We start from the raw sequence: 24,175 nt of genomic DNA on the forward strand, positions 1-24,175 counted from the left end.
TGACAGGTATACTGTGTGAAATGTACAGGTGTGACAGGTACACTGTGTGAAGCGTACATGGTGTGACAGGTACACTGTGCGAAGTGTACAGGTATGACAGATGTACTGTGTGAAGTGTACAGGTGTGACAGGTATACTGTGTGAAGTGTACATGGTGTGACAGGTCCACTGTGTGAAGTGTACAGGTGTGACTGGTATACTGTGTGACGTGTACATGGTGTGACAGGTACACTGTGTGCAGTGTACAGGTGTGACAGGTACACTGTGAAATGTACAGGTGTGACAGGTACACTGTGTGAAGTGTACATGCTGTGACAGGTACATTGTGTGAAGTGTACAGGTGTGACAGGTACACTGTGAAATGTACAGGTGTGACAGGTACATTGTGTGAAGTGTACAGGCGTGACAGATACACTGTGTGAAGTGTACAGGTGTGACAGGTACACTGTGAAATGTACAGGTGTGACAGGTACATTGTGTGAAATGTACAGGCGTGACAGGTACTCTTTGAAATGTACAGGTGTGACAGGTACACTGTGTGAAGCGTACAGGTGTACAATGATGTGGCACATCTTCGCTGTGGACGGCCTGGCTCCACCCACCTCTTCTGTGTAACAGGTGCGCGTGTCACGTGATCCATCGCGGGCGTGTCCCTGAGGGGGTGGGGTTTACCGTTCCCACGTGACCCCGGCTATATCCCAGGCGCTCCGAGGGCTCTGGGGCCGTTGCTATGGCGCTGTGCTGCCCAGAGGTGGCTTTGAGGGAGCTGCAGGAGCCGGCGGTGGGCGGGGAATGGCAATTCTTCTTGGAAGTCAGCGATGACATTCGCATTTACCGCCTGTTCCGCCAGGTGAGCCCGAGGGCGGAGTGGCCTGGCCTGGCCTGGCCTGGTGGTGTTCACGCTGTGTGGGGAGGGGGTGGAGAGAGGCCGCAGGTTCAGTCACCGGCTCGGGAAGGGTCCGGGAAATCCGGCTCCATCAGGGAGTTAGCTGCAGCCATTAAGTGATGTTTGAATAATATTTCAGACTTTACAGAAACACACTCTAGCCTTTATTACCACTTTGATTAATATCTATGTCCCATGGTTCTGCCCTTAGTCTGCATAGAATATATTTTCGCAAATTATCAACTTTTTATACTTTTCTAAAACAAGACTCATTGAATTGAGTTAGTAATCTCAGTATAAAAGGTGCAAACATGAGATGTCGATGGTCGTCTCACTCCTATCTTGTTGAGTGTGGTGATGATGACGATTCTTCTGTGTTGGTTCTGTCAGTGTCACAGGCGAACCTCAGTATTCTAGGAGAAAGTGAGGACTGCAGATACTGGGGAGTATTCTGTCAGCGTTCACAAATGTGGTACGTGGACATGATTTTCTGCTGTTAACTAAGGGATGCATATTGGTCAGGATGCTGAAATAATTCACCTGTTCAAAATAATGCTGAGGATCTTGTACATCTGCTTGAACAGACAGATGGGAGTTTTCTGTATACACATCCTAGTGTGAAGATGGTACAGACACAAACATACAGTACAGTGCAGTTCCCCCTTTATGCTGTACTGATTTTTTTTGTATGACCCTGCAATAGGTCTTGATCTTGGAATCTTGTGACTCTAAATGAGTGTGCTATGAAAATTGAACCACACCTGACACTGGTTCGGTTACAATTTGGCAATTTTATTCAGATGAAAGTGGAAATATTTCAGATTGAAATCATATCCTGGAATCATAAAGTCCCTGCAGTGTGGGAAGAGGCTATTTGGCCCATCAAGGCAGCACTGACCCTTTGAAGAGCATTCCACCCATTAATTCTGCTGCCCCCCGAACCCATGCCCATAATCCTGCATGATTTTTTTAAAACTATGGCTAACCCATTTAACCTGAACATCCCTGGATGCTATGGAGTATGCACTGTGTGACCGGTATACAGTGTGAAGGGTACATGATGTGACAGGTATACACTGTGATGGGTGAGTATGGACTATTTAGCATGGCAATCCACCTAACCTGTGCATACTTGGATTGTGGTAGAAACCAGAGCATCTGGAGGAAACCCATGCAAACACTGGGAGGATGTGCAAACTCCACACAGTCATACAAGGCTGGAATTGGTCTCTGGCATTGAGGCAGCAGTGCTAACCACTAAGCCCTTGTGCTGCCAGTTGAGTTACCTATTCAACCAATTTGTGTTGTACCTGGCCAGGAAGATTTTGATGAAGACAGTGCAGAGGAAGGCTGAGATGGAGCTGAGAGGAAATGTTTTGCAAGATAATTTCCTGCTAATGTCTGAGAGTATTACTGAAATTGCTGGGCGAAAGCTCAATGATATTGTATACCTCCTAGCTATAGGGATTGAGATTATTTCCTGTCCTGCATGCCAGTCCCATATGCAATTGTTTGACAAGTTTGAATCGGGCCTCAGCAAATTGAGTTACTGAGTGGTCACTTCTTCTTTAGAAAAGATGGATGGACCTGCCAGATACAGTAGAGTACTAAGGATGCTTTACAGGGAAAAAATGATCGCCATTAGTCAGAATGAGGTGGTTTTGGCCAGCTGTCATTGTGAATGAAACATTTATTGCTAAAGGGTTGTAAAAGTGAGGAAGTGCAGGGTTCTTGAAACTGTGCAGGCATTAGTGAGACAGCACGTGGAAACTTGTATCCAATTTTGGTCCCCTTCCTTGATGCATTGGAGGCCATTCAGAGGAGCTTCACTAAATTATTTCAGAGATAAGAGTTTGTCTTACGCAAAAAGAGTGCCATTTAAGTCTGTACTCTATGGAGTTTAGGTTTATAAGATACTAAAGGAAATTGACAAAGTAGACACAGTGGGGATGTTTCCTCATGTAGATCAGTCTCAAATAAGAGGTCATGTTTTAGGATAAGGGGGTGCAAATTTAAAATGGGTGAGGATAGATTGCTTCTCCCAAAGTGTCATGAATCTGTGAAATTCACTACCCCAGAGAGCAACAGATGCTGGGACACTGAATAGATTTGAGGAAGCTGGCAGCGTTTTAATTTAGTAATGCCACAACTCCACTTTTGTACAACCTCTACAATGTTAATTGTATATTAAATGTGTATAATTATGCAGGTGATGGATGTGAACTCAGGATTCTGACTGGATGGCTCTTGTGGCACAGTGGTAGTGTCCTTAACTCTGAGCCAGGAGGCTTGCATTTGACCCACTTGCTTCAGAGTCCTGAGATAGCACATCTGAACAGATTGACTTGAAAATATGAGATTAGATTAGTCTCCCGACAGTGTGGAGACAGGCCCTACGGCCCAACAAGTCCACACCGACCCTCCGAAGAGTAACCCACCCAGTCCCATTTCCCTCTGACCAATGCCCCTAACGCTATGGGCAATTTAGCATGGCTAATTCACCTAATTCATCTTTGGACTATGGGAGGAAACCGGAGCACCCCCAAGTATACACAGGCAGTCGCCTGAGGCTGGAATCAAACTTGGGACCCTGGTGCTGTGAGGCAACAGTGCTAACCACTGAGCCACCATGCTGCCCAAGGTTGAGAAGGAGAGTCCTTCATGGTAACCTCAAATCAGTGATGGGAATTGAACCCATCCTGTTGGTACCACATTGCTCTGTAAACCAACCCTTCAGCTAATGGAGCTAAACCGATCCCCAATAAAATATAGAACGCTTCACGAATTTACATTTCATATGTCCCATGAAATTGTGGTGGGTGAGGGTTAACAAATGCTGGTAAACTAAACCTGTCGGTAAATGCTTTAAAAAGTGTAAAGATTGACCCCAGTTACACACTTCACCAAGTGGCACTTTAGAAGCTTCATATTTCATAGATCTATCAACCATTGCCTTGAGTACTTTCATTATCTGAGTATCCTCCATTGTATATGTTAGAGAATTCTAAAGATCCCCCCTTCAAAACAAAATTTCTTTTCATCTCAGTCCTAAATGGCTACCTATTGTTGTTCTCATTCTTCTAAACTCAGGAAATTTGGGGCGGCATGATGGCTTAGTTGCTAGCACTGCTGCCTCAATGCTAGGGACCCAGGTTCGAATCTGCCTTGGTGCCACTGTCTGTATGGAGTTTTCATATTCTGTCTGTGTGGGTTTCCTTTGGGCGCTCCAAAGATTTGCAGGTCAGGTGGGTAGGCTATGTTAAATTGCCCATGTGCAGGCTATGTGGATTAGACATGAGAAATGCAGGGTAACAGCAATAGGGTTGGGGGGTGGGTCTGGGTAGGATGCTCTTCAGATGGCTGGTATGGACTCGATGGGCCAAATGGCCTGCTTCCGCAATGTAGGGATTCTGTAAAACCTAATTCATTCAGTATCTTATGGCTGGTTTATTGGGTGCTTTTCAATCCTTAATGATAATCGGTGACATCGCTGTTTTCCTGATAGTTCATGTAAAAGCCTTGCCTTTTTGCTATCTTTTATAAGACCAGACCTTGTGCTCTTTTCTTGTGTTGTGGAATTTCAACAATGTAGGGTTTTGCTCCATTGAGAACTGTACAACTATTTATAACTTGCTGAGTTTTGTATTTTTCAGGAATTGTGTCTTTATGAATACAAAATCTATGGAACCTTTCCAGATTGTGATCCAGAGTTGTTTGTAGATGTGTACATGGATCTGAAATATAGGAAGCAATGGGATAGTTATGTGAAAGGTTGGTTCACACTGTTTACAGTATCAGTGGTGTTTTAATGACAGTTTGTCTTAATTCTTTGAAATGAAGGCATGTATGTTGAATAGGGGCCTGATTTTATTTGTTCCTCTTGAAAGCAATAGGTACCTTGTGTGGTACTGAACCTCTGAAGTTCTGAAGAGTCCCATTGGATTGAAAAGTTAATTCTGTTTGTCTCTCCACAATTGCTGCCAGACCAGCTATGTTTCTTCAGCATTTTAGTTTCATTTCAGATCTGCAATATCCTCCGTACTTTGCTTTTAATTGAACTTCATCAGTCATCGTCGAAAAGTGTGGTGCTGAAACAGCACAGCTGAGTAAAGTTTTGAGCATGAGTTCTTCATCAGAAACTTTGTCAACCTGGAAACTTTTACATTTTTTCAGCTGCGTGTTCAAGAGCATTTAAGAGGAAGTTAAAGCAACACTCCTGCTTCTGACCACTTTCCACTTTACCCTGCACAAAATTTGGAAATAGGGTCCCATCCATATTCAACCAATTCACGTTCCACCTATTTACTTGACCATGTTGAGCTAAAGCAAGGCAGAATCAAACATTGATGAAAGCCTGATCCATGCCTTCATTATGACTGTGCTTTCAGCTGTTTAAGCCCAGAACTCTGGAATTTCCTTTAAATCATTGCTCATCAACTTCTCTTTTCTCCTCTGTGTCAAACAACTTGCACTGTATAAATGCGCATGGTGTGTAGATGTGTGAAATCCCTGATCTTAAATGGTCAAGTTGTACATCAAAATCCAGTATATAAATTATTAATATTGTGGGCATCACTCACCTCTTTAAAGGTGGGCATTCTTCTGAGCTGGTACCACTTCCCTCCCATTTGTACAAAATGCAATGAACTGGGGTCAGCTCTGAGGAAATTCCTGACCGAGATATTTTGTTGGAGTTCTTTGTTTAAACAGCTGCCATACATCTGTGAGCTTTGCTGAACTATAGGTCAGGTAGTCTTTGAACAATCATGTTCTTTCCACTTGCTGTGTGTGATGTTAAAGACTCCTCTGGTGTGTGCTGTGTGTGATGGGGTGGGGGTGGTGGTAAATGTATTTTTTGCATGATAGTCTATTTGTGTTTTAAAACAACCAGCCCAGGAAGCTGCAGGGAAGTTCCACCCTGTGCATTCTGTATCAGACAGAGATTGTCTGCCTGTTAACTGTTTTTGAAGGTTCTGGTTTCTGTTAACCTGACTGCTAGTTACATAGTGCAACAACTTTACCCCATAAACCATATCACCCTATCAGCTTTCCTCTTGGGTGTTCACCCACTTGACCTGGGTTTGGTTTATTTCAAAGATGTCTCCCATTCCTAACTGGCCCCACTAGCTGTAAATCTATTATACTTGAGTGCGTGCAATCTCGCATGCTTCTACAATTATGAGCATCATATTAAGGCAGTTTCAAATCTAAACATGTTTCAGAACAAAATTACCTCAGCACAGGTAATGATAAAATGTGAAAACCAAAGATTGATTAAAAATAAACCACATTAAATGATTAAAACAAAGTATTTATTAGTACAAAATGCTTACTATACAGCGTCTGTGTTTGTTTTCCATATTTCTGTGTGGGCTGTTTGCAGCGTGGGCTCCTTCTGAACACATTCAGGTATTGTTCATTACTGTCTAATCTTGTGGTTTTTACTAGAGTAGTTGAAACACTTTGTGCTTGTTTGACTACATTTGATGGGTCATGTGATATTCAAACTCCCTAAACAGTGTCTTTACACAGAATTTGCAATAAAGAACAAGCCACTCCTCACTAAATTCATGCTGGCATTTCAACTCCACATGAACATCCTCCATTGGTTTTTCTCAGTCTACCAACGTATCCTTCTACTCCTTATCCCTTGTTTTTTTAATCAGGTAACCTCTTTAAAGCTTTGCTAGTCATCTAATCCATTCCTGTGGTAGAGTTCCATATTCTCAGCACTCTGGATAAAGAAGCCTGTCTATATGTCTTTGTTGAACTTATTAATGTCTATTGTACATTTACAACTAGCTTTGATTACTCCATAATTGAGAATGTCATCTCTACTTCAATTATGTAAAGCCCTTCATAATTTAATAAAAACATTTAAGGTTAAATTAGTACATTCATTTCTGATGTTTGAATCCAGCCTCAACTGCTTGACTTAAAACTGAGTTGAAAAATGTAGTGCTGGAAAAACACAGCAGGCCAGGCAGCATCCGAGGAGCAGGAGAATTGAAGTTTCGGGCATAAGCCCTTCAGGATTCCTGAAGAAGGGCTTATGCCCGAAAGGTCGATTCTCCTGCTCCTTGGATGCTGCCTGGCCTGCTGTGTTTTTCCAGCACATTTTTCAACTCTGGTCTCCAGCATCTGCAGTCCTCACTTTCTCCTAGTTAAAACTCTCTGAACCAATTGGAACTTTGATCACTTTTCAGAAAGGTACAGACCCATAAATCAGATCTGCTTGAAAAGTCCCACTAAATTGGTAACCAAAGGCAGCACTGTTGTGTCCTGGGGTTGTGTTCTAAATTTAGGATCAAAGCATGTTCTTTGAAACCAATCTGATAAACTGTGCCTTGTTACAATGATAGACCAGGCTCAAGAGACGAATGGCCACCTGTGAAAAAGGCATTTGCAATGTATTCAAATTTGCTGATACAAAAATAGGTGGGAGGGCACGTTGCACTGGAGACATCAGGAATCTGCAAGTGGATATAGATGGGTTGACAGTGGGGGGAAAAAAACCTGGCAGATGGAGTTTAATGTTGGAAAGTGTGAGGTTATGTACTGTACTAAGAATTAAAAGGCAGGCTGTTTGGGGAGAGTCCAAAATATCTGCAGCACAGAGGGATTTGAGTGTTCTGCATGAAAGACAGTTAGCATGCAGGTGCAGCAAGTAATTAAGGCAGATAGAATTTTGGCCTGCATTACTCAGGGTTGGAGTTTAAAAATAGGGAAGTCTTGTTACAACCAAACAGGGTATTGGTAACACCTGGTGTGCTTGTGCAGTTTTGTCCCCATCTTTAAAAAAGGATATACTAGCATTGTCACCAATCCAAAAAAAGTTCACTGGGCTGATTTGTGGAATGAAGGATTTTTGTATTTGTTCATGGGATGTGAGTATCAGTAACTGGGCCAGCATTTATTGTCCATCCTTAGTTGTCCAGAAGATAGTTAAGAGTCATTTGGTACAAACCATGTTTTGTAGAATTATGGAAGGAGTTGGCTGCCAAATGAAGGCCTATTTTCCAACAGCTCAGGAAATTCCCAGGTTCCATCCTGCTGTGTGTGGTAACTAATTTCCAGGTTAGGATGGGAGTGCATGGATTAGTTTATTATAAATCAAACCAGGAGAAGTAAAAGGAGCCAGTGTTATCGTTGCCCATTGATATTGGGAGATAATTGGTTAATGCTGGGTCTGGCCTGTAATGGCCCTTGTTTGTTATAAATAGCCTGCTTTGTATTATACTATGCAAGGGAAACTACTGTCTGTGGTCCCACACCCTAAAATAAGAGGCCTTGCTAGAAAGTTGGGAGCATTGTCCAAAATAGGTATCTAGTTATACAGAAGAAAGCACTCCTCAATCGAGTTGCAACATGCTAATGCTTGGGGAAACTGATGAATCATTAGACAATAGGTGCTGCAGTAGGCCATTCTGCCCTTCGAGCCTGCACCACCATTCAATATGATCATGGCTGATCATCCTTAATCAGTATCCTGTTCCTGCCTGATCTCCATAACCCTAGATTCCACAATCCTTAAGAGCTCTATCCAACTCTTTGCTAAATGAATCCAGAGACTAGGCCTCCACTGCCCTCTGGGGCAGAGCATTCCACACACCCACCACTCTCTGGGTGAAGACGTTTCTCCTCATCTCTGTCCTAAATGGCCTACCCTGTATTTTTAAGTTGTGTCCTCTGGTTCGGCATTCACCCATCAGCGGAAATGTTTCCTGCCTCCAGAGTATCCAATCCTTTAATAATCTTATGGCTCAATGAGATCCCCTCTCCGTCTTCTAAACTCAAGGGTATACAAGCCCAGTCGCTCCAGTCTTTCAGCATAAGGTAATCCCACCATTCCAGGAATTGACCTCGTGAACCTACGCTGCACTCCCTCAATAGCCAGAATGTCTTTCCTCAAATTTGGAGACCAGAACTGCATACAGTACTCCAGGTGTGGTCTCACCAGGGCCCTGTACAGCTGCAGAAGAACCTCTTTGCTTCTGTACTCAATCCCTCTTGTTATGAAGGCCAGCATGCTATTAGCCTTCTTCACTACCTGCTGTACCTGCATGCTTACCTTCATTGACTGGTGTACAAGAACACCCAGATCTCTCTGTACTGCCCCTTTACCTAACTTGACTCCATTTAGGTAGTAATCTGCCTTCCTGTTCTTGCCACCAAATAGGATAACCATACATTTATCCACATTAAACTGCATCTGTCCACTCACCTAACCTGTCTAGGTCACCCTGTAATCTCCTAACATCCTCATCACATTTCACCCTGCCACCCAGCTTAGCATCATCAGCAAATTTGCTAATGTTATTAGTAATACCATCTTCTGTATCATTAACATATATTGTAAAAAACTGCAGTCCCAGTACTGATCCCTGCAGTACCCCACTGGTCACTGCCTGCCATTCCAAAAGGGAGCTGTTTATCACTACTCTTTTGTTTCCTATCAGCCAACCAACTTTCAATCCAAGTTAGTACTTTGCCCCCAATACCATGCGCCCTAATTTTGCTGACTAACCTCTTATGTGGGACTTTATCAAAAGCTTTCTGAAAGTCCAGGCACACTACATCTATTGGATCACCCCCGTCCATCTTCAGAGTTACATCCTCAAAAAATTCCAGAAGATTAGTCAAGCATGATTTTCCCTTCATAAATCCATGCTGACTCTGACCTATCCTGTTACTACTATCCAGATGTATCGTCATTTCATCCTTTATAATAGACTCCAGCATCTTTCCCACCACTGAGGTCAGACTAACTGGTCTATAATTTCCTGATTTCTCTCTCCCACCTTTCTTAAAAAGTGGTACAACATTAGCCACCCTCCAATCCGCAGGAACTGATCCTGAATCTATCAAACTCTGGAAAATGATCACCAATGCATCCACGATTTCTAGAGCCACCTCCTTCAGTACCCTGGGATGTAGACCATCAGGCCCCAGGGACTTAGCAGCCTTCAGACCTAAACAGTCTCCCCAACATCAATTCCTGGCAAATATAAATTCCCTTCAGTTCAGGTCCTTCAGCCACTGTTACCTCAGGGAGATTGCTTGTGTCTTCCCCAGTGAACACTGATCTGAAGTACCAATTCAATTCTTCTGCCATTTCTTTGTTCCATAGAACATAGAAGAATACAGCGCAGTACAGGCCCTGTAATATATTCCCCTGTTTCTGTCTTCAAGGGCCCAATTTTAGTCTTAATCATTTTTTTGCCTTTCACATACCTAAAAAAAACTTTTTTACTATCCTCCTTTTACTATTAGGTAGCATTAAACATTCAATTGTTTCTTTCTTTTACTCTGCAGAACTGTGTGAGCAGGAGTGTAACGGGCAGAAAGTGATTTACTGGCAAGTCAAGTACCCGTTTTTTCTCGCCAATCGTGATGTATCCTTTCAAGTGTCCTGTTTGTTTTTCTAACTGCAATGCAGAGAAGCCCTGGTGGGGGTTCAAAGGGATACTGCATTGGGAATTCAGATTTCTTTGACATTAGAATTTGTTTTTTCTCAGTTGTTTTGAGAAAATGGTTTGTTGCCAGTGAAATGTTGAAGTTTTATTCAATGCTGTTTGAATGTGATCTCAGTGACCTTTTACAATCCAATGATAAATGCATTAATGTGGTGAAATATTGGGATCCATTATGTATCCCTCTGCATCTTGGTATTGCATTGTGGCATGCTGCTGAACTGCTTTTGCTATTGCAGTCTTCAGAAAAAGGAAAGTAATTGATATCTCTCAGCAACCAGTTTAAGTGTATTGCAAAAAAATCAAAGTACACTTTTGATGTTTATAGTATGAAATTTATTGCTTAAAAGGAAACTGGATAATTACTTAAACAAGAAGTTGTAGAACTGTGGAAATGAATTAAGGGGATGGAGCGAATTGTATAATTCTTTCAAAGTGTACCAGGTGCTACTGTCCTCCTGGGGCTAAATTCACAGACTTGGCCTGACAGTTTAATCTAGTTATTTAGAGATACTCGGAGGACACGTTTGGATGTTCTAAATTCTGTGCTATCCTCGGCAAAGTGCAAAAATAACCATTTTCCTTCAGTTCCTCCCCCGAGCTAAACCCTGAATTCTCCAACATGTTTGGGATGTTATGAGGCCTCCTGTGTTTTCCTAGATCATCTCTGCAGGAGTTCCTCCGGATAGTGTCCTAGGCCTAACAGTCTTCAGCTGTTTAATCAATGGCCTCTGCTCTATTAGAAGGTCAGAACTGAGGATGTTTGCTGATGATTGCATAATGTTCAGCAACTCCTCAGATACTGAAATAGTCCATGTGTGAATGCAGCAAGACCCGGACAATATCCAGGTTTGGGCTGACGCGGCAGGTAACATTTTCACCGTGCAGATAACCAAGCAATGACTGTCTTTGACAGGAGCGTATTTAACCATTTTCCCTTGACATTCAGTGGCATTGCTATCACTGAATTCCTCCGCTCTCAGCACCAAGAGGTTTTACCATTGACTAGAAACTGAAGTGGACCAGCCATATAAAATAAAAAAAACAAATTGCTGGAAAAGCTCAGCTGGTCTGGCAGCATCTGTGGAGAGAAATGAGAGTTAACATTTCAGAACTTGTTTGAAGAAGGGTCACTGGATCTGAAATGTTAACACTCATTTCACTGCAAAAATGCTGCCAGACCAGCTGAGCTTTTCCAACAACTTCTGTTTTTGTTTGATTTTTAGCATCCACAATTCTTTCAGTTTTTATTCAGCCATAAAAAATACTTGGCTACAAGAGCAGGTCAGAGTTTGTGAATTTTGCAAGTAATTAACCAGTAATCTGTCTCCTTTAAAGCCTGTCCATCTATAACTCTCACAGGTCATCATGGTGACTCTAGCTAGCACTGCTGCCTCAACATCAGGGACCCAGTTTGATTCCACCCTTGGGCAACTGTGCAAATTCCATACAGCCATTCTCCATAGAATCCTTTTACAGTGTGGAAACAGGCCATTCAGCCCATTGTGTCCACACTGACCCTCTGGGAAGAATCCCACACAGAGACCTGTTCCCTTAAGTTATCCATATAACCCTGCGTTTCCCATGGCTAACCTAATATATACAGCCCTGAATACTGTGGGTAATTTGACATGGCCAATCCATCTAACTTGCACATCTTTGGACTGTGGGAGGAAACTGGAGTACCTGGCAGACATGGGGAGAGCATGCAAACTCCACACAGACAGTCGCACAAGGGTTGAATCGAACCTTGGTCCCTGGCACTCAGAAGAAGCATTTTTAACCACTGAGCCACCACTCTGCCCTCGTATCTGCATGGGTTTCCTCCGGGTGTTCCTCCAAGGACGTGCAGGTTAGGTGGATCGGCAATGCTAAATTTCCCATGTTGTGCAGGCTGGGTGGATTAGCCATTGGAAATGCAGGTTACAAGATTAGGGTAAAGGGTTGGCTCTGCGTGGGGATGTTTGGAGGGTCAGTGCGGACTCGATAGACCAAATGGCCTGCTTGAACACTAGGGATTCTATGAAGTTGTGATGAGCATGATGAAATGCTCCCCTACGTGCCTGGACGAGTACAGCTCCAGCAATGCTTGAAACATGACTCCATCCAGGACAAAGCAGCTTGCTTGATCGGCATTCAGTCTGCCATTTTAAACATTCTTCCTCTACCACTAAAGCACAACAGCAGCGTGTACCATGTGTAAGATACGGCAGTAACTGATCAAGTCATCTTCGAAACCTTTCAAATGTGCAACCTCCACCATCAAGAAGGCCAAGAGCAGTAGATATGTAAGAACACTACCCCAGCACAATACCCCCGCCATGCCATTCATTATCCTGAGTTGGAAATATATTACTGTTTGTTCACTTTCACTGCATCAAAATCCTGTCACTCCCTGTTTTACAGTTAATAAGACGACAAGGACTGCAGCTGTTCAAGAAGGCAGCCAACCAATACCTTCTCAAGGATAATTAGAGATGAGCAAAAACTATTGGCCTGCTGAGCAATGCTCATTCCTGAGAACAAAAGCTGCTTCTGGAAGTGTATTATTCAATCTTTAAAGAGCGAGCAAATTACTTCCAAAGAAAGTAGCAGTGTAACTTTGCAAAATAAGCTGTTTCTCCATTGTTGTAACAGTATTGAAGAACGTCCTGTTGTCATTATGTTACTGGTGTTGTAATCCATAGAACGAGTCAAATTCCCACTATGGCTGTTTTTGAGAATTAACATTAATCTTGACATAAGTGATCTTGATGTTGCATTATCACGAAACACTTGTCTGTTCCATGTATGCCCTTATGAAGTCTGCTCTATGTGCCTCAGTCACATGTTGATGTGATTGCATCGTAACTGACCTCTGGAGTAGTCAGTTAAGCCCTGTAGTAGTTTTCAAATTGCTAGGAATTTGCAGTAACGAAGGAATAACTGAGCAGATTTAAATTCATTTTTTGTTTCTGTAATCCTGTGACATGAGATTGAAGTTAGTTTAAAAATGCAGCCTTTCAAGTGAACAAAATTGTGTTATTTTGAGTCATCACGGTTCATTCTCTAACTTCACCCTCAGTATGTTTACATTCGTGAACGCCATGATTTGGATGTTGATGGACGAAAGATTTGGGTGTTTGTGGCAAAATGTGTGCCTGGATTATCTGTGAAATCCGGTGTCATCAGAGTAGAGGATTATCATCAAACTGTGGCTGTGGAGAGTGATGGTAAACAAGGCACCAAAGGTACCACAGATTTTCAACACTCAATATTGCCTTAACATTTCAAATATTCAGTGAGAAATGGGAATCCTTTTAGACTGTTCATCTGGATTGTGTGTTCTGATTCCAGCCTTCCAGGTTGGCTTGTCTGGACGAAGTATTTTGAGCTATGTAATGATATTCAGTGGGTATGATAGGGTAAAGTACTCCTATACATTGCTTTCAGAAAGATTATTTGGCACAACTGGTCCATGCTGGTATTTACAATCTTGTCACCACATAATCCTCGGCTGCAGTACTGGTGGGGACAGGTCTGTCACTGCAAAACAATGGGGTGCCGTGCTGTTGGGTGGAGGTCTGTCACTGTGTAGCACCAAGGTATGATTCTGGTGGGGACCGATCTGTCACTGCATATATTGGGGTAATAATGGACAGTGTGGTGGAGACAGATCTGTCACTCTTTAATACTGGGCTGCAGTACTGGTGGGGACAGGTACAAACAATGACGTGGTTCCCCTGATTGTTTTATTGAGGAAGACAGCAACAGGCTGTGCCAGCTTTGATCCTTTATTGACTATGAATCCATGGACTAGCTGTGACTCATAGGGTTTTGACTTGTATATTCAGCATCCTCTCTAAATAGAGTTGAAGATATGATGAGAAGGGAGTGGATGATAAGAAGTTCCTTGGCGCAGCTCAGAAAAGGTCAAAGTCAAACTCTATAAACCCCACTTGGGTAAATTTATCTTTCCAAATTTGTGAATAAATGTAGTCTGTGGTAACATTGGTTTGTGGTCTGTCTTACAGCTGACATTTTTGTTCTTTCAGTGTTTATGCATTACTTCGATAACCCTGGGGGTATGATTCCAACGTTTCTTGTTAACTGGGCAGCAAAGGTAGGTGGCTTTATTTATGGGAAGAAACATGTAATTGTTTATAGGAAATTATTTTCCAGCTTGTGACTGTGCTGAAGAATCTGTAACAGATGGCGATAGGAAGTTGAATGTCTTGAAATCATCAGTCAACTCCTGTTTGTGGAAAAGTGATGTAACTGAATGGGTGTGGGAATAGCAATCTGCTCTTTGCTGGAGTTGACACGTTTCAGTGAGTGACAGCAGATCAGGAAAGGTAAAACCAGTCTCAATTGCTATCCTGTCACAACAGTTGATCTAGGCTGGACCTGGCTGTGGTGCCCTATGTCATGCAATATATTGCCAGGAATCAGGGTTCATAGAACATAGAACCTTACAGCGCAGTACAGGCCCTTTGGCCCTCTGCTGCGCCAACCTGTCATACCAACCTTAAGCCCATCTAACCTTCACTATTCCATGTACGTCCATATGCTTGTCCAATGACAACTTAAATGTACTTAAAGTTGGTGAATCTTCTACCGTTACAGGCAAAGCATTCCATACCAGTGGGTGGCACAGTGGCAGTGGTTAGCACTACTGCCTCACAGCGCCAGAGACCTGGGTTCAATTCCCGACTTGGGCGACTGTGTGGAGTTTGCACGTTCTCCCCGTGTCTGCGTGGGTTTCCTCCGGGTGCTCCGGTTTCCTCCCACAGTCCAAAGATGTGCAGGTCCGATGAATTGGCCGTGCTAAATTGCCCGTAGTGTTAAGTAAAGGGGTAAATGTAGGGAAATGGGTGGGTTGCGCTTCGGCGGGTCGGTGTGGACCTGTTTCCATACTAAGTAATCTAATCTTAAAAAAAAAAAAACCCTTACTACTCTCTGTGTAAAGAAACTACCTCTGACATCTGTCCTATATCTATCATCCCTCCATTTAAAGCTATGCCCCCTCGTGCTCGCCGTCACCATATTTGGAAAAAGGCTCTCCCTGTCCACCCTATCTAACCCTTTGATTATCTTCTATGTCTCTATTAAGTCACCTCTCCACCTTCTTCTCTCCAATGAAAACAGCCTCCAGTCCCTCAGCCTTTCCTTGTAAGACCTTCCCCCCCCAATTCCTGGCAACATCCTAGTAAATCTCCTCTGCACCCTTTCCAAAGCTTCCACATCCTCCTCATAATGCGGTGACCAGAACTGTACACAATACTCCAAGTGCGGCCGCACTAGAGTTTTGTACAGCTGTAGCATAACCTCATGGTTCCGGAACTCGATCCCTCAGCTCTGACAGATAAAAATGAATGACTTGGCCATAACCAATGAAATTTTCTACCTTTTTTTTCATGAGAAAGTTAGGAAGGACAATTTCTGTTTAAAGGGTCACCAGTGGATCCATATGTTTTTGTTTGGGAAGTCCATAATGAATGATTTTAATAGCACAGCACTTGGAAAGCAGTGATAGAATTAGGCGGAATCGGCATGGCTTTACAAAAGAGAAATTATGCTTGACCAATCCAATGGAGTTTTGAGGCACGTAGCTAGTAGGGTTAATGAAGGGGAGCCAGTGGATGTGAACTAAAAGAAAGAGCTGTGGATGTTGCAAATCATAAACAGAACTTGAAATTTCTGGAAAAGCTCAGCAGGTCTGGCTGCATCTGTGGTGAGAAATCAGTTAGTTTTGGGTCAGGTGGCCCTTCAGAACTGATAGGAGCTAGGAAAATGTTCTTCTTTTGCAGAAGATAGGATGGGGGGGGGGAGGGGTAAGGAGTACATTATAGGTGGCAATAGAGCCCGAAAAGAGAAGAACAATTGGACAAACAATGGATTGATTACTTTACAGTGTGGGAACAGGCTCTTCGGTCCAACAAGTCCACACCAACCCACCGAAGCGCAAACCACCTATACCCGTACATTTACCCCTTACCTAACACTACGGACAATTTAGCATGGCCAATTCACCTGACCTACACATCTTTGGACTGTGGGAGGAAACCGGAGCACCCGGAGGAAACCCACTCAGACACGGGGAGAACGTGCAAACTCCACAGTCAGTTGCCTGAGTCGGGATTTGAACCCGGGTCTCTGGTGCTGTGAGGCAGCAGTGCTAACCACTGTGCTGCCCACGGTAACAGCCTAGGAGAATGAATGGGTTGTATGTAATAACACACCATGTGATAAGGCCTGTTGTGAGGGGTTTACAGTAAGGACATGGGAGAAGGTGCCTCAAGTCTGAAAATGATTGAACTCTATATTGAATCCAGAAGGCGGCAGGGGTCCCAAGTGGAAAATGAGGTGCTGTTCTTTCAGCTTGGGGGGAGTTTTGTTGGAACGTTGCAACAAGCCTGAGACACAGATGTTGGCTTGGGAACAACATGTATGTTGTAGTGGCAGGCAATCAGAAGCATGGTCGTTTTTGCAGATAGACCATAGGGGTTCTGTGAACTGGTTACCCAGTAGAGGTGGTTTACTTGGACTTTCAGATTAAAAAATGAACATATAAAACTAAAGTGCATAGTATTGGGTAGTATGCTGTCATGCATAGAACTGGCAGACAGGAAACAGGAATAAAGGGAACTAAATATATCTCAATTTGCAGGGAGGATGCTGGGATACTTCAGTGTGATTTGGACAAGCTGTGTGTAAATGGATCACAGATGAAGTATAATGTGGAGAGATGAGATATTATCCATTTTGGAAGCAAAAACAGGAAGGCAGGTTGTTTATTAGTAAAGGGGAGGTATAATGGCACCTGGGTGGTTTTGCACACCAGTTGCTGAAAGTAAGCATGCAGGTGCAGCAGGCATGAAGAGGGCAAATAATATGTTGGCTTTTGACAAGAGGATCAGAGTACAGGAGCAGGGATGTCTTGCTATAGTTGTACAGGGCCTCTGTGAGACTCCCCCTTCAGAATATTGTGTGCAGTCTCCTTACCTGAGGAAGAATGTTCTGACTACAGAGGGAGTGCAACAAAGATTTACCAGACTGATTCCTGGGATGGCAAGAGTGACATGATGAAAGACGGGATCAGTTAGGAATATATTCACTAGCTTAGAAGGATGAGACGAGATCTTGTAGAAATCTATAATTCAAATAGGGCGAGACAGGGTAAATACAGATAGATAGAATGCTCGTGATTGGGGAGTCCAGAACTGAGATCATGGTCTAAGGATGCATTTAGGATGAGATGAGAAGTCTTTACCCAGAGAGTGGTGAGCCTATGGAATTCTGTCACAGAAAGAGGTTGAGGTCAAAGCGTAGTTTTCAAGAAAGAGTTAAATATAGAACTTTGGCTAAGAGGATCAAAGGGTGTGAGAGAAAGCAGGGACAGGGTACTGAGGTGGGCAATAAGCCTGATCATATTCCTGAAGAAGGGCCTGTGCCCGAAACGTCGAATCTCCTGTTCCCTGGATGCTGCCTGACCTGCTGTACTGTTCCAGCAATAAAGTTTCAACTTTGATCTCCAGCATCTGCAGACCTCACTTTCTCCTTGATCATATTGATCCAGCTCCAAGTTTCTGTTTTGGGCTTGTAGGAGGAGAACAAGCCTCAGACAATAGCTACAGGGAAATGCTCAGCACCTTTTTTAAAAAAAAATCTTGCAGCTGCTCTTGAGATTGCAGGCTTACTTCTAGGTCACTTAGTTATTACATTTCAGTAGTAGTAATAAAAGATTATTATTTTGATTCTTTTGTGTTCAAAAATGCAAAAAAAAGTCTTTTTTTATGGCACGTTTGGCAAGGTGTACACTTGGATAGCTCAGGCTTTTTTCTCTTAAACTGCTTTTAGCCATATAATTTATTTGCATAAGTTATTTTTTAATTGCAAAAGAGTTTTTTCAAGTTTCATGGAGCTTTTGGTGAGGGCTACAGCTGTGGAGTGGGATTTTTTTTTAATCAGAGGATTGAAAGATGTCTGCCAGACTAAAATCATTTTAATTTGATCGGCTAAGTGGTTGATTTTATTTCAGATTTTTGTTTTTATTTTTGCATGCTTAATATCCTTTTGGGTAAGGAAGGGTGGTTTTTTCAGGTATAAGATGCTGTTGAAATGTTGCTTCAAGGTTTGATGTCATTGAGGGCATATAAGCAACTCTGAGTTAGATGGCTAGTAGATTTGGAGAAGTGATTACACCACAGAATCTGTCAGACAGATGGGTGACTGTCAGGAAAGGTAAGAATGTATTCAGAAGTCTCCTGTGTCTATTCTGCTCTCAAACAGATATTTGATTTTGGATACTGTTGAGAGGGTCACTGTTTCAGAAAAAAATAGAAGACGCAGATAGATCTTGGGCACTGAGAATGAATCATAGAGTAGGCAGGGTTTGATAAAATTTAAAATAATTGTCATAGGGTCTTTCCTGTTAGGGCTGGAAATGTGTTGCTGGAAAAGCGCAGCAGGTCAGGCAGCATCCAGGGAACAGGAGAATCGATGTTTCGGGCATAAGCCCTTCTTCAGCTCTGATCTCCAGCATCTGCAGACATCACTTTCTCCTTTCCTGTTAGGGGCACAGATGGGAGATTCTGCGCCAGCGTGTATGAATCTAAAATGGTACATTGCTTTCCTGGTGTCAGGATTAAGAAAGTTTCAAAACATTTGAAGCATATTGTTAAAGGGGAGAGTTGAGAAGTCAGAAGTTATTGTACACATTGGAAGGAATGATATGCTTAAGGAAAAGATGAAGGCTTTACAGAGTGAATGTAGAAGATTTATTTTTAAAATCCTCTAGTAATCTCTACTTTGCTCTAGTCCCAAGCTTGAATGAGGGAAGGAATCAAAGGATAAAGAAGGTAAACCGATATCTGAAGAGGTGGTGTAATGTTCAGGGATTCAGGTTTTGGATCATTGGGATGTCTTCTGGGGCAGTAACTCTAAGATTAAACTGGATTTATTTCAATGCAAGGGGTCTTACAGGTAGAGCTGATGAACTCAGGGCATGTTGGGAATATGGGATTACAGAAACTTGACTAAGGGTAGGGCAGGAGTGGTAGTGCATTGCCTCAGGTATCACATGTTACAGGAAGGATAAAGGGTGGTAGGGTTGATTTAAGGAAAACATTGTGTAAATAGAGAAGATATTTCTAAAATATTGTCCAGTGAAAATATATGGGCTGAAAATGGAATAACAGGAATTAGCTTGATGGGATTATACTATAGCCCCCACTATTTAAAAGTAAATTGGGGAACAACTATGTAGAGAAATCTCATATGTAAGAGTAAGAAGATTTTAATAGACCTATTTCCAAACATTGACTAGGGCTATCATAGTGTTGAAGATTTAGATGGTGAAGAATTTTAGGTGTTCAAGGAAATTGTCTTTATCAATATCAATGTTCCTATGAGAGAGCAAAACGTGGCCTTCACTTGGGAAATAAGGCAAGCATGTCACAGATAGTAGGGGAGTACTCTGGGTATAGTGATTATAATTCTATTTCTAAAAAAAAACACTATGGAAAAGGATAAGTCTTCCATAAAAGTTAGTTTTTAATTGGAGAAAGGAAAATATTAATAGTATGACAAGAACTTTTAAAAGTTGATTGGAGTAGACTGTTTGCAAGTAAAGGGGTGTCTGATATTGTGGTTCTGTTCGCCGAGCTGGAAATTTTTGTTGCAAACGTTTTGGCCCCTGTCTAGGTGACATCCTCAGTGCTTGGGAGCCTCCTGTGAAGCGCTTCTGTGGTGTTTCCTCCGGCATTTATAGTGGCCTGTCCCTGCCGCCTCCGGTTGTCAGTTTCAGCTATCTGCTGTAGTGGCTGGTATATTGGGTCCAGGTCTGTGTTTGTTGATGGAGTTTGTGGATGAGTGCCATGCTTCTAGGAATTCCCTGGCTGTTCTTTGTTTGGCTTGCCCTATAATGGTAGCGTTGTCCGAGTTGAATTCATGTTAAATATTTAACATGAATTTGACTGGGACAACACTACCATCATAGGGCAAGCCAAACAAAACAGCCAGGGAATTCCTAGAAGCATGGCACTCATCCACAAACTCCATCAACAAACACACAGACCTGGACCCAATATGCCAGCCACTACAGCGGACAGCTGAAACTGATAACCGGAAGCGGCAGGGACAGGCCACTATAAATGCCGGAGGAAACACCACAGAAGCGCTTCACAGGAGGCTCCTAAGCACTGAGGATGTCACCTAGACAGGGGCCGAAACGTTTGCAACAAATTTCCAGCTCGGCGAACAGAACCAAACAACGAGCACCCGAGCTACAAATCTTCACCCAAACTTTGGGTGTCTGATAAATGGGAGGCTTTCAGAAGTATGAGAACCGGAGTTCAGCTCATTATATTCCTGTTGGAGTAAAAGGTAAGGCTCGCCAGTTAGGGAACAATGAATGAATAAAGATGATGAGGCTCTAGTCAAGAATCTAAAACAATCGTAGTTTTGGGCAACCTGAATTCAAATGAACCTCTTGACTAGTATAAAGAGGGGATAAATAGCATAATTCTTAAAGGAGATCAGGAAGGCAAAGAGGGGATATGAGAGAGCCTTGGCAGGTAACGTCTGCGTGGGTTTCCTCCAGATGCTCCAGTTTCCTCCACAGTCCAAAGATGTAAGGTCGGGTGGATTGGTCATGCTAAATTGCCCGTAGTGTTAGGTGCATTAACAGAGGGAAATAGGTCTGGGTGGGTTACTCTTCGGAGGGTCGGTGTGGACTTGTTGGGCTGAAGGGCCTGTTTTCACACTGTAGGGAATCTTAAAAACAAAAAAATCAGTTATCTGGAGAGATTCTACAAATACATAAGAAAACAATGCAAGAGAGGTTGCCTTTATGTTGAACCGCAGGAGTTGGGAGAGTCATTAATTTAAATATTTTGCATCCGTTTCTATTGTGGAGAAATAAATGGAGGCAAGAAAACTCTGGGAAATAGATACTGATGTTTTTGAACGCAGCTCACATTAGAGGAAGTGTTGGAGGTCTTAGAAAATATGGAAGTGGATAAATCTTCAGGACCTTTTTTTAATCAAGTATTTCTCAGAACATTATAGGAAGTTGAGGAAATTGCAGGAATCCTTGCAGAAGTATTTATCATTTCTAACTACAGATGAGATGTCAGATGACTGGAGAGTGGCTAATCTTGTACTTTTCTTTAAGAAAGAATGTAAGGAGAAGCCTGGAACTCTCCTGTGTGTCTGACCTCCATGGTGGGTTAGATTGGATTGGATTGGATTGGGTGGAAACAGGCCCTTCAGCTCAAGTCCACACCGACCCGCCGAAGCGTAACCCACCCAGACCCATTCCCTTACATTTACCCTTCATCTAAACACTACAGGCAATTTAGCATGGCCAATTCACCTAACCTGCACATTTTTGGAATGTGGGAGGAAACCAGAGCACCCGGAGGAAACCCACGCAGACACGGGGAGAATGTGCAAACTCAACACAGACAGTCGTCTGAGGTGGGAATTGAACCCGGATCCCTAGCGCTGTGAGGCAGCAGTGCTAACCACAGTGCCACTGCCCACTGGTAAGTTGTTGATGATTCTGAGAGGTAAGGAATAATTAGGGATAGTCAGCATGGTTTTATACAAGGGAAATAGTGTCTCAAATTTGATTGACTTTTTTGAGGAAGTAACCAAGACGATGAAGGGAAGAGGGGTGGATGTTATTTGCTTAGACTTTACTGAAACCTTTGACAAAGTTCCACATGGTGGACTAATCAGTAAAGTTAGATTGCATGGGATTCAGGGTGAACTTTCAAATTGGATACAAAATTAATTTAACAGCAGGTGACCGTGAGTGGAGGATTATTTTTCTGACTAGAGGCCTGTGGTGTTCCGTAGGGAGGAGTGCTAGGTCTACTTTTGTTCGTGATTTTTTTCCATAAATGATTTAGATGAGAAAATAGAAGGCTGGTAGGTAAGTTTCTGGATAACACCAAAATTGGTAATATAGTGGACAGTGAAAAAGGGTATCTAAGATTACAAAGAGATCTTGGTCAGTTGGGTCAAGAGCTGAGGAGTGGTGGGGGAGGAGGGTGGAATTTCATTTGGATGAATGTGAGGTATTTCATTTTAGTAAAACAAACAAGGGCAGGACTTATTCAATTAAATGAAGGGCTTTGGGTAGTGTTGTAGAACAGAGACCTCGGGAATCATGTGCATAATGTTTTGAAGTTTGCGTTAGATGTAGACTGGTTAAGAAGGCGTTCGGCCTTGGTTGCTCCGACGTTTGAGTATTGGAGTTGGGACATGATGTGGAGGTTGTACAGGTGAGACCTATTCTGGAATACTGTGTCCAGTTCTGGTTGATCTTTTATAGGAAAGATACTATTATGATGAAGGTTCAGAAGATATTTACCAGGATGTTGGAGGGAATGGAGGGTTTGAGTTATAAAAATAGGCTGGGACTTCTTCCACTGCTGCGTAGGAGGTTGAGGGTGACTTTGTAAAGATTTATAAAATCATTAGGGGTGTAGATAATGTGAATGGCAATTGTATTTTCCCCAGGGTTAGGAGCTTCAAGACTAGGGGCATATTTTTAAAGTGAGAGGAGAAAGATTAAAGATGGTCATGAGGGGCAGTTTTTTTTTAGTGGTTCGTGTGGAATGAATTTCCAGAGGAAGTGGTGAATGTGGGTAATGTTATAACATTTTAAAATACATGAATAAGAAATGTTTCAGAAGGATATGGGCCAAGCGCAGGCAGGTGGGACTAGTTTAATTTGAGATTATGGTTGGACCAAAGAGTCTGTTTCCATGTTGTATGATTCTGTGACCTTTTTGTCTTTGCCAGAGTTGGATCTCTTTAAATTGCATACAAACCATTACTTCACCATTTTTAGGTTTTCAATGGTGTTGAGTGCATTCTTGCAGAGGAAAGAGGGAATCTGATTGTAGTTTGATTAAACACTCCTTATTCCCATTTATACGTGGATCTGGATCAAAGGATAGGCACTAGTCATACATTGACCTTAAAGTGACTGCTATTCTGAACTGTGATAATTGATATGCATATTTAAATTTTAGATAACTTATTTCAGGTCATTAACACAATTGTGTATTTCTGCAGACTGGAGTGCCTTCATTTCTGAAAGATATGCACAAGGCTTGTGCCAACTACCCTGAGTACTGCAGGAATTCTGGGAAATAATTGCCATACTGCTGATTCAGATTTGATGCTCAAAGGATGAGAAGACTTGTCCCAATTTAATACCCTGTACCTTTTTGCTATATTGTGGTTGGATTACACTGTTTGAGCAGTGCAGAAATCATATGCTCATCAATAAGACGGTCTGCACTCACTGCACTGTATAGCTCCCCTTTTTATACTATTCTCCTTCTCTAATGAGACCGTGGCATCCCTGTCATGTAATGTTAACAAACTTGAAATAATGACCATCCAGAAACTACATTTTCATAAGTGGGCAAAAGTTCTGCAGCCCTAAACTTAGCAATGCAATGTTTCAATGAATGAGCAACGGGAGCAAATGGCAGATGTGGAGTTGAAGCTTCTTTTGAGTGAAGCAGGAAGAAAATTGTCATTGCACTTTGAATTGTTCGGGATTTTTTTATGTCTCTTGGTATTTGAATATATTTTCCATTAGCTATGTATAGGAGATAGCTCTCCACTGCTTGCTCTTAGTTGGACTGTGCATTGTAGGGATAACTTAATGGAGGGAACAAGAAAAAAAATTAATAAATATTGCTGAGCCTCTCCTGAATCTAGATCTGACGATTTTGTATTCTTTACTCTTCTCATTCCACCTTGCTTCCATCCCTCTATTTTTTCTCAGGGATTTAGTTGAGCCAATTTT

At 42.5% G+C, this 24,175-nt stretch overlaps 1 protein-coding gene across 2 annotated transcripts; it reads left to right on the plus strand.

Annotated features, from left to right (window-relative positions):
• The first annotated feature begins 694 nt into the window (after positions 1–694).
• Positions 695–24,082, plus strand: pctp (phosphatidylcholine transfer protein). 2 transcript variants are annotated; one of them, XR_015761444.1, is made up of 7 exons: positions 695–850; positions 4,540–4,657; positions 10,202–10,281; positions 13,424–13,589; positions 14,394–14,461; positions 21,693–21,887; positions 23,431–24,082. XR_015761444.1 is itself a non-coding variant. In XM_088000786.1 (6 exons), the coding sequence occupies exons 1-6, from the start codon at positions 731–733 to the stop codon at positions 23,509–23,511; spliced, it is 633 nt and encodes a 210-aa protein (XP_087856912.1). In that variant the 5' UTR covers positions 695–730; the 3' UTR covers positions 23,512–24,082. The 2 variants fall into 2 exon arrangements, 1 of the variants encoding a protein (XP_087856912.1); XM_088000786.1 differs by lacking the exon at positions 21,693–21,887.
• The last annotated feature ends 93 nt before the right edge of the window (positions 24,083–24,175 follow it).

The sequence above is a fragment of the Chiloscyllium plagiosum genome, unplaced genomic scaffold (genome assembly GCF_037043375.1).
Source record: "Chiloscyllium plagiosum isolate Xiang-an unplaced genomic scaffold, Cpla_swu_hap1 HiC_scaffold_25, whole genome shotgun sequence".
NCBI classification, from domain to species: domain Eukaryota; kingdom Metazoa; phylum Chordata; class Chondrichthyes; order Orectolobiformes; family Hemiscylliidae; genus Chiloscyllium; species Chiloscyllium plagiosum.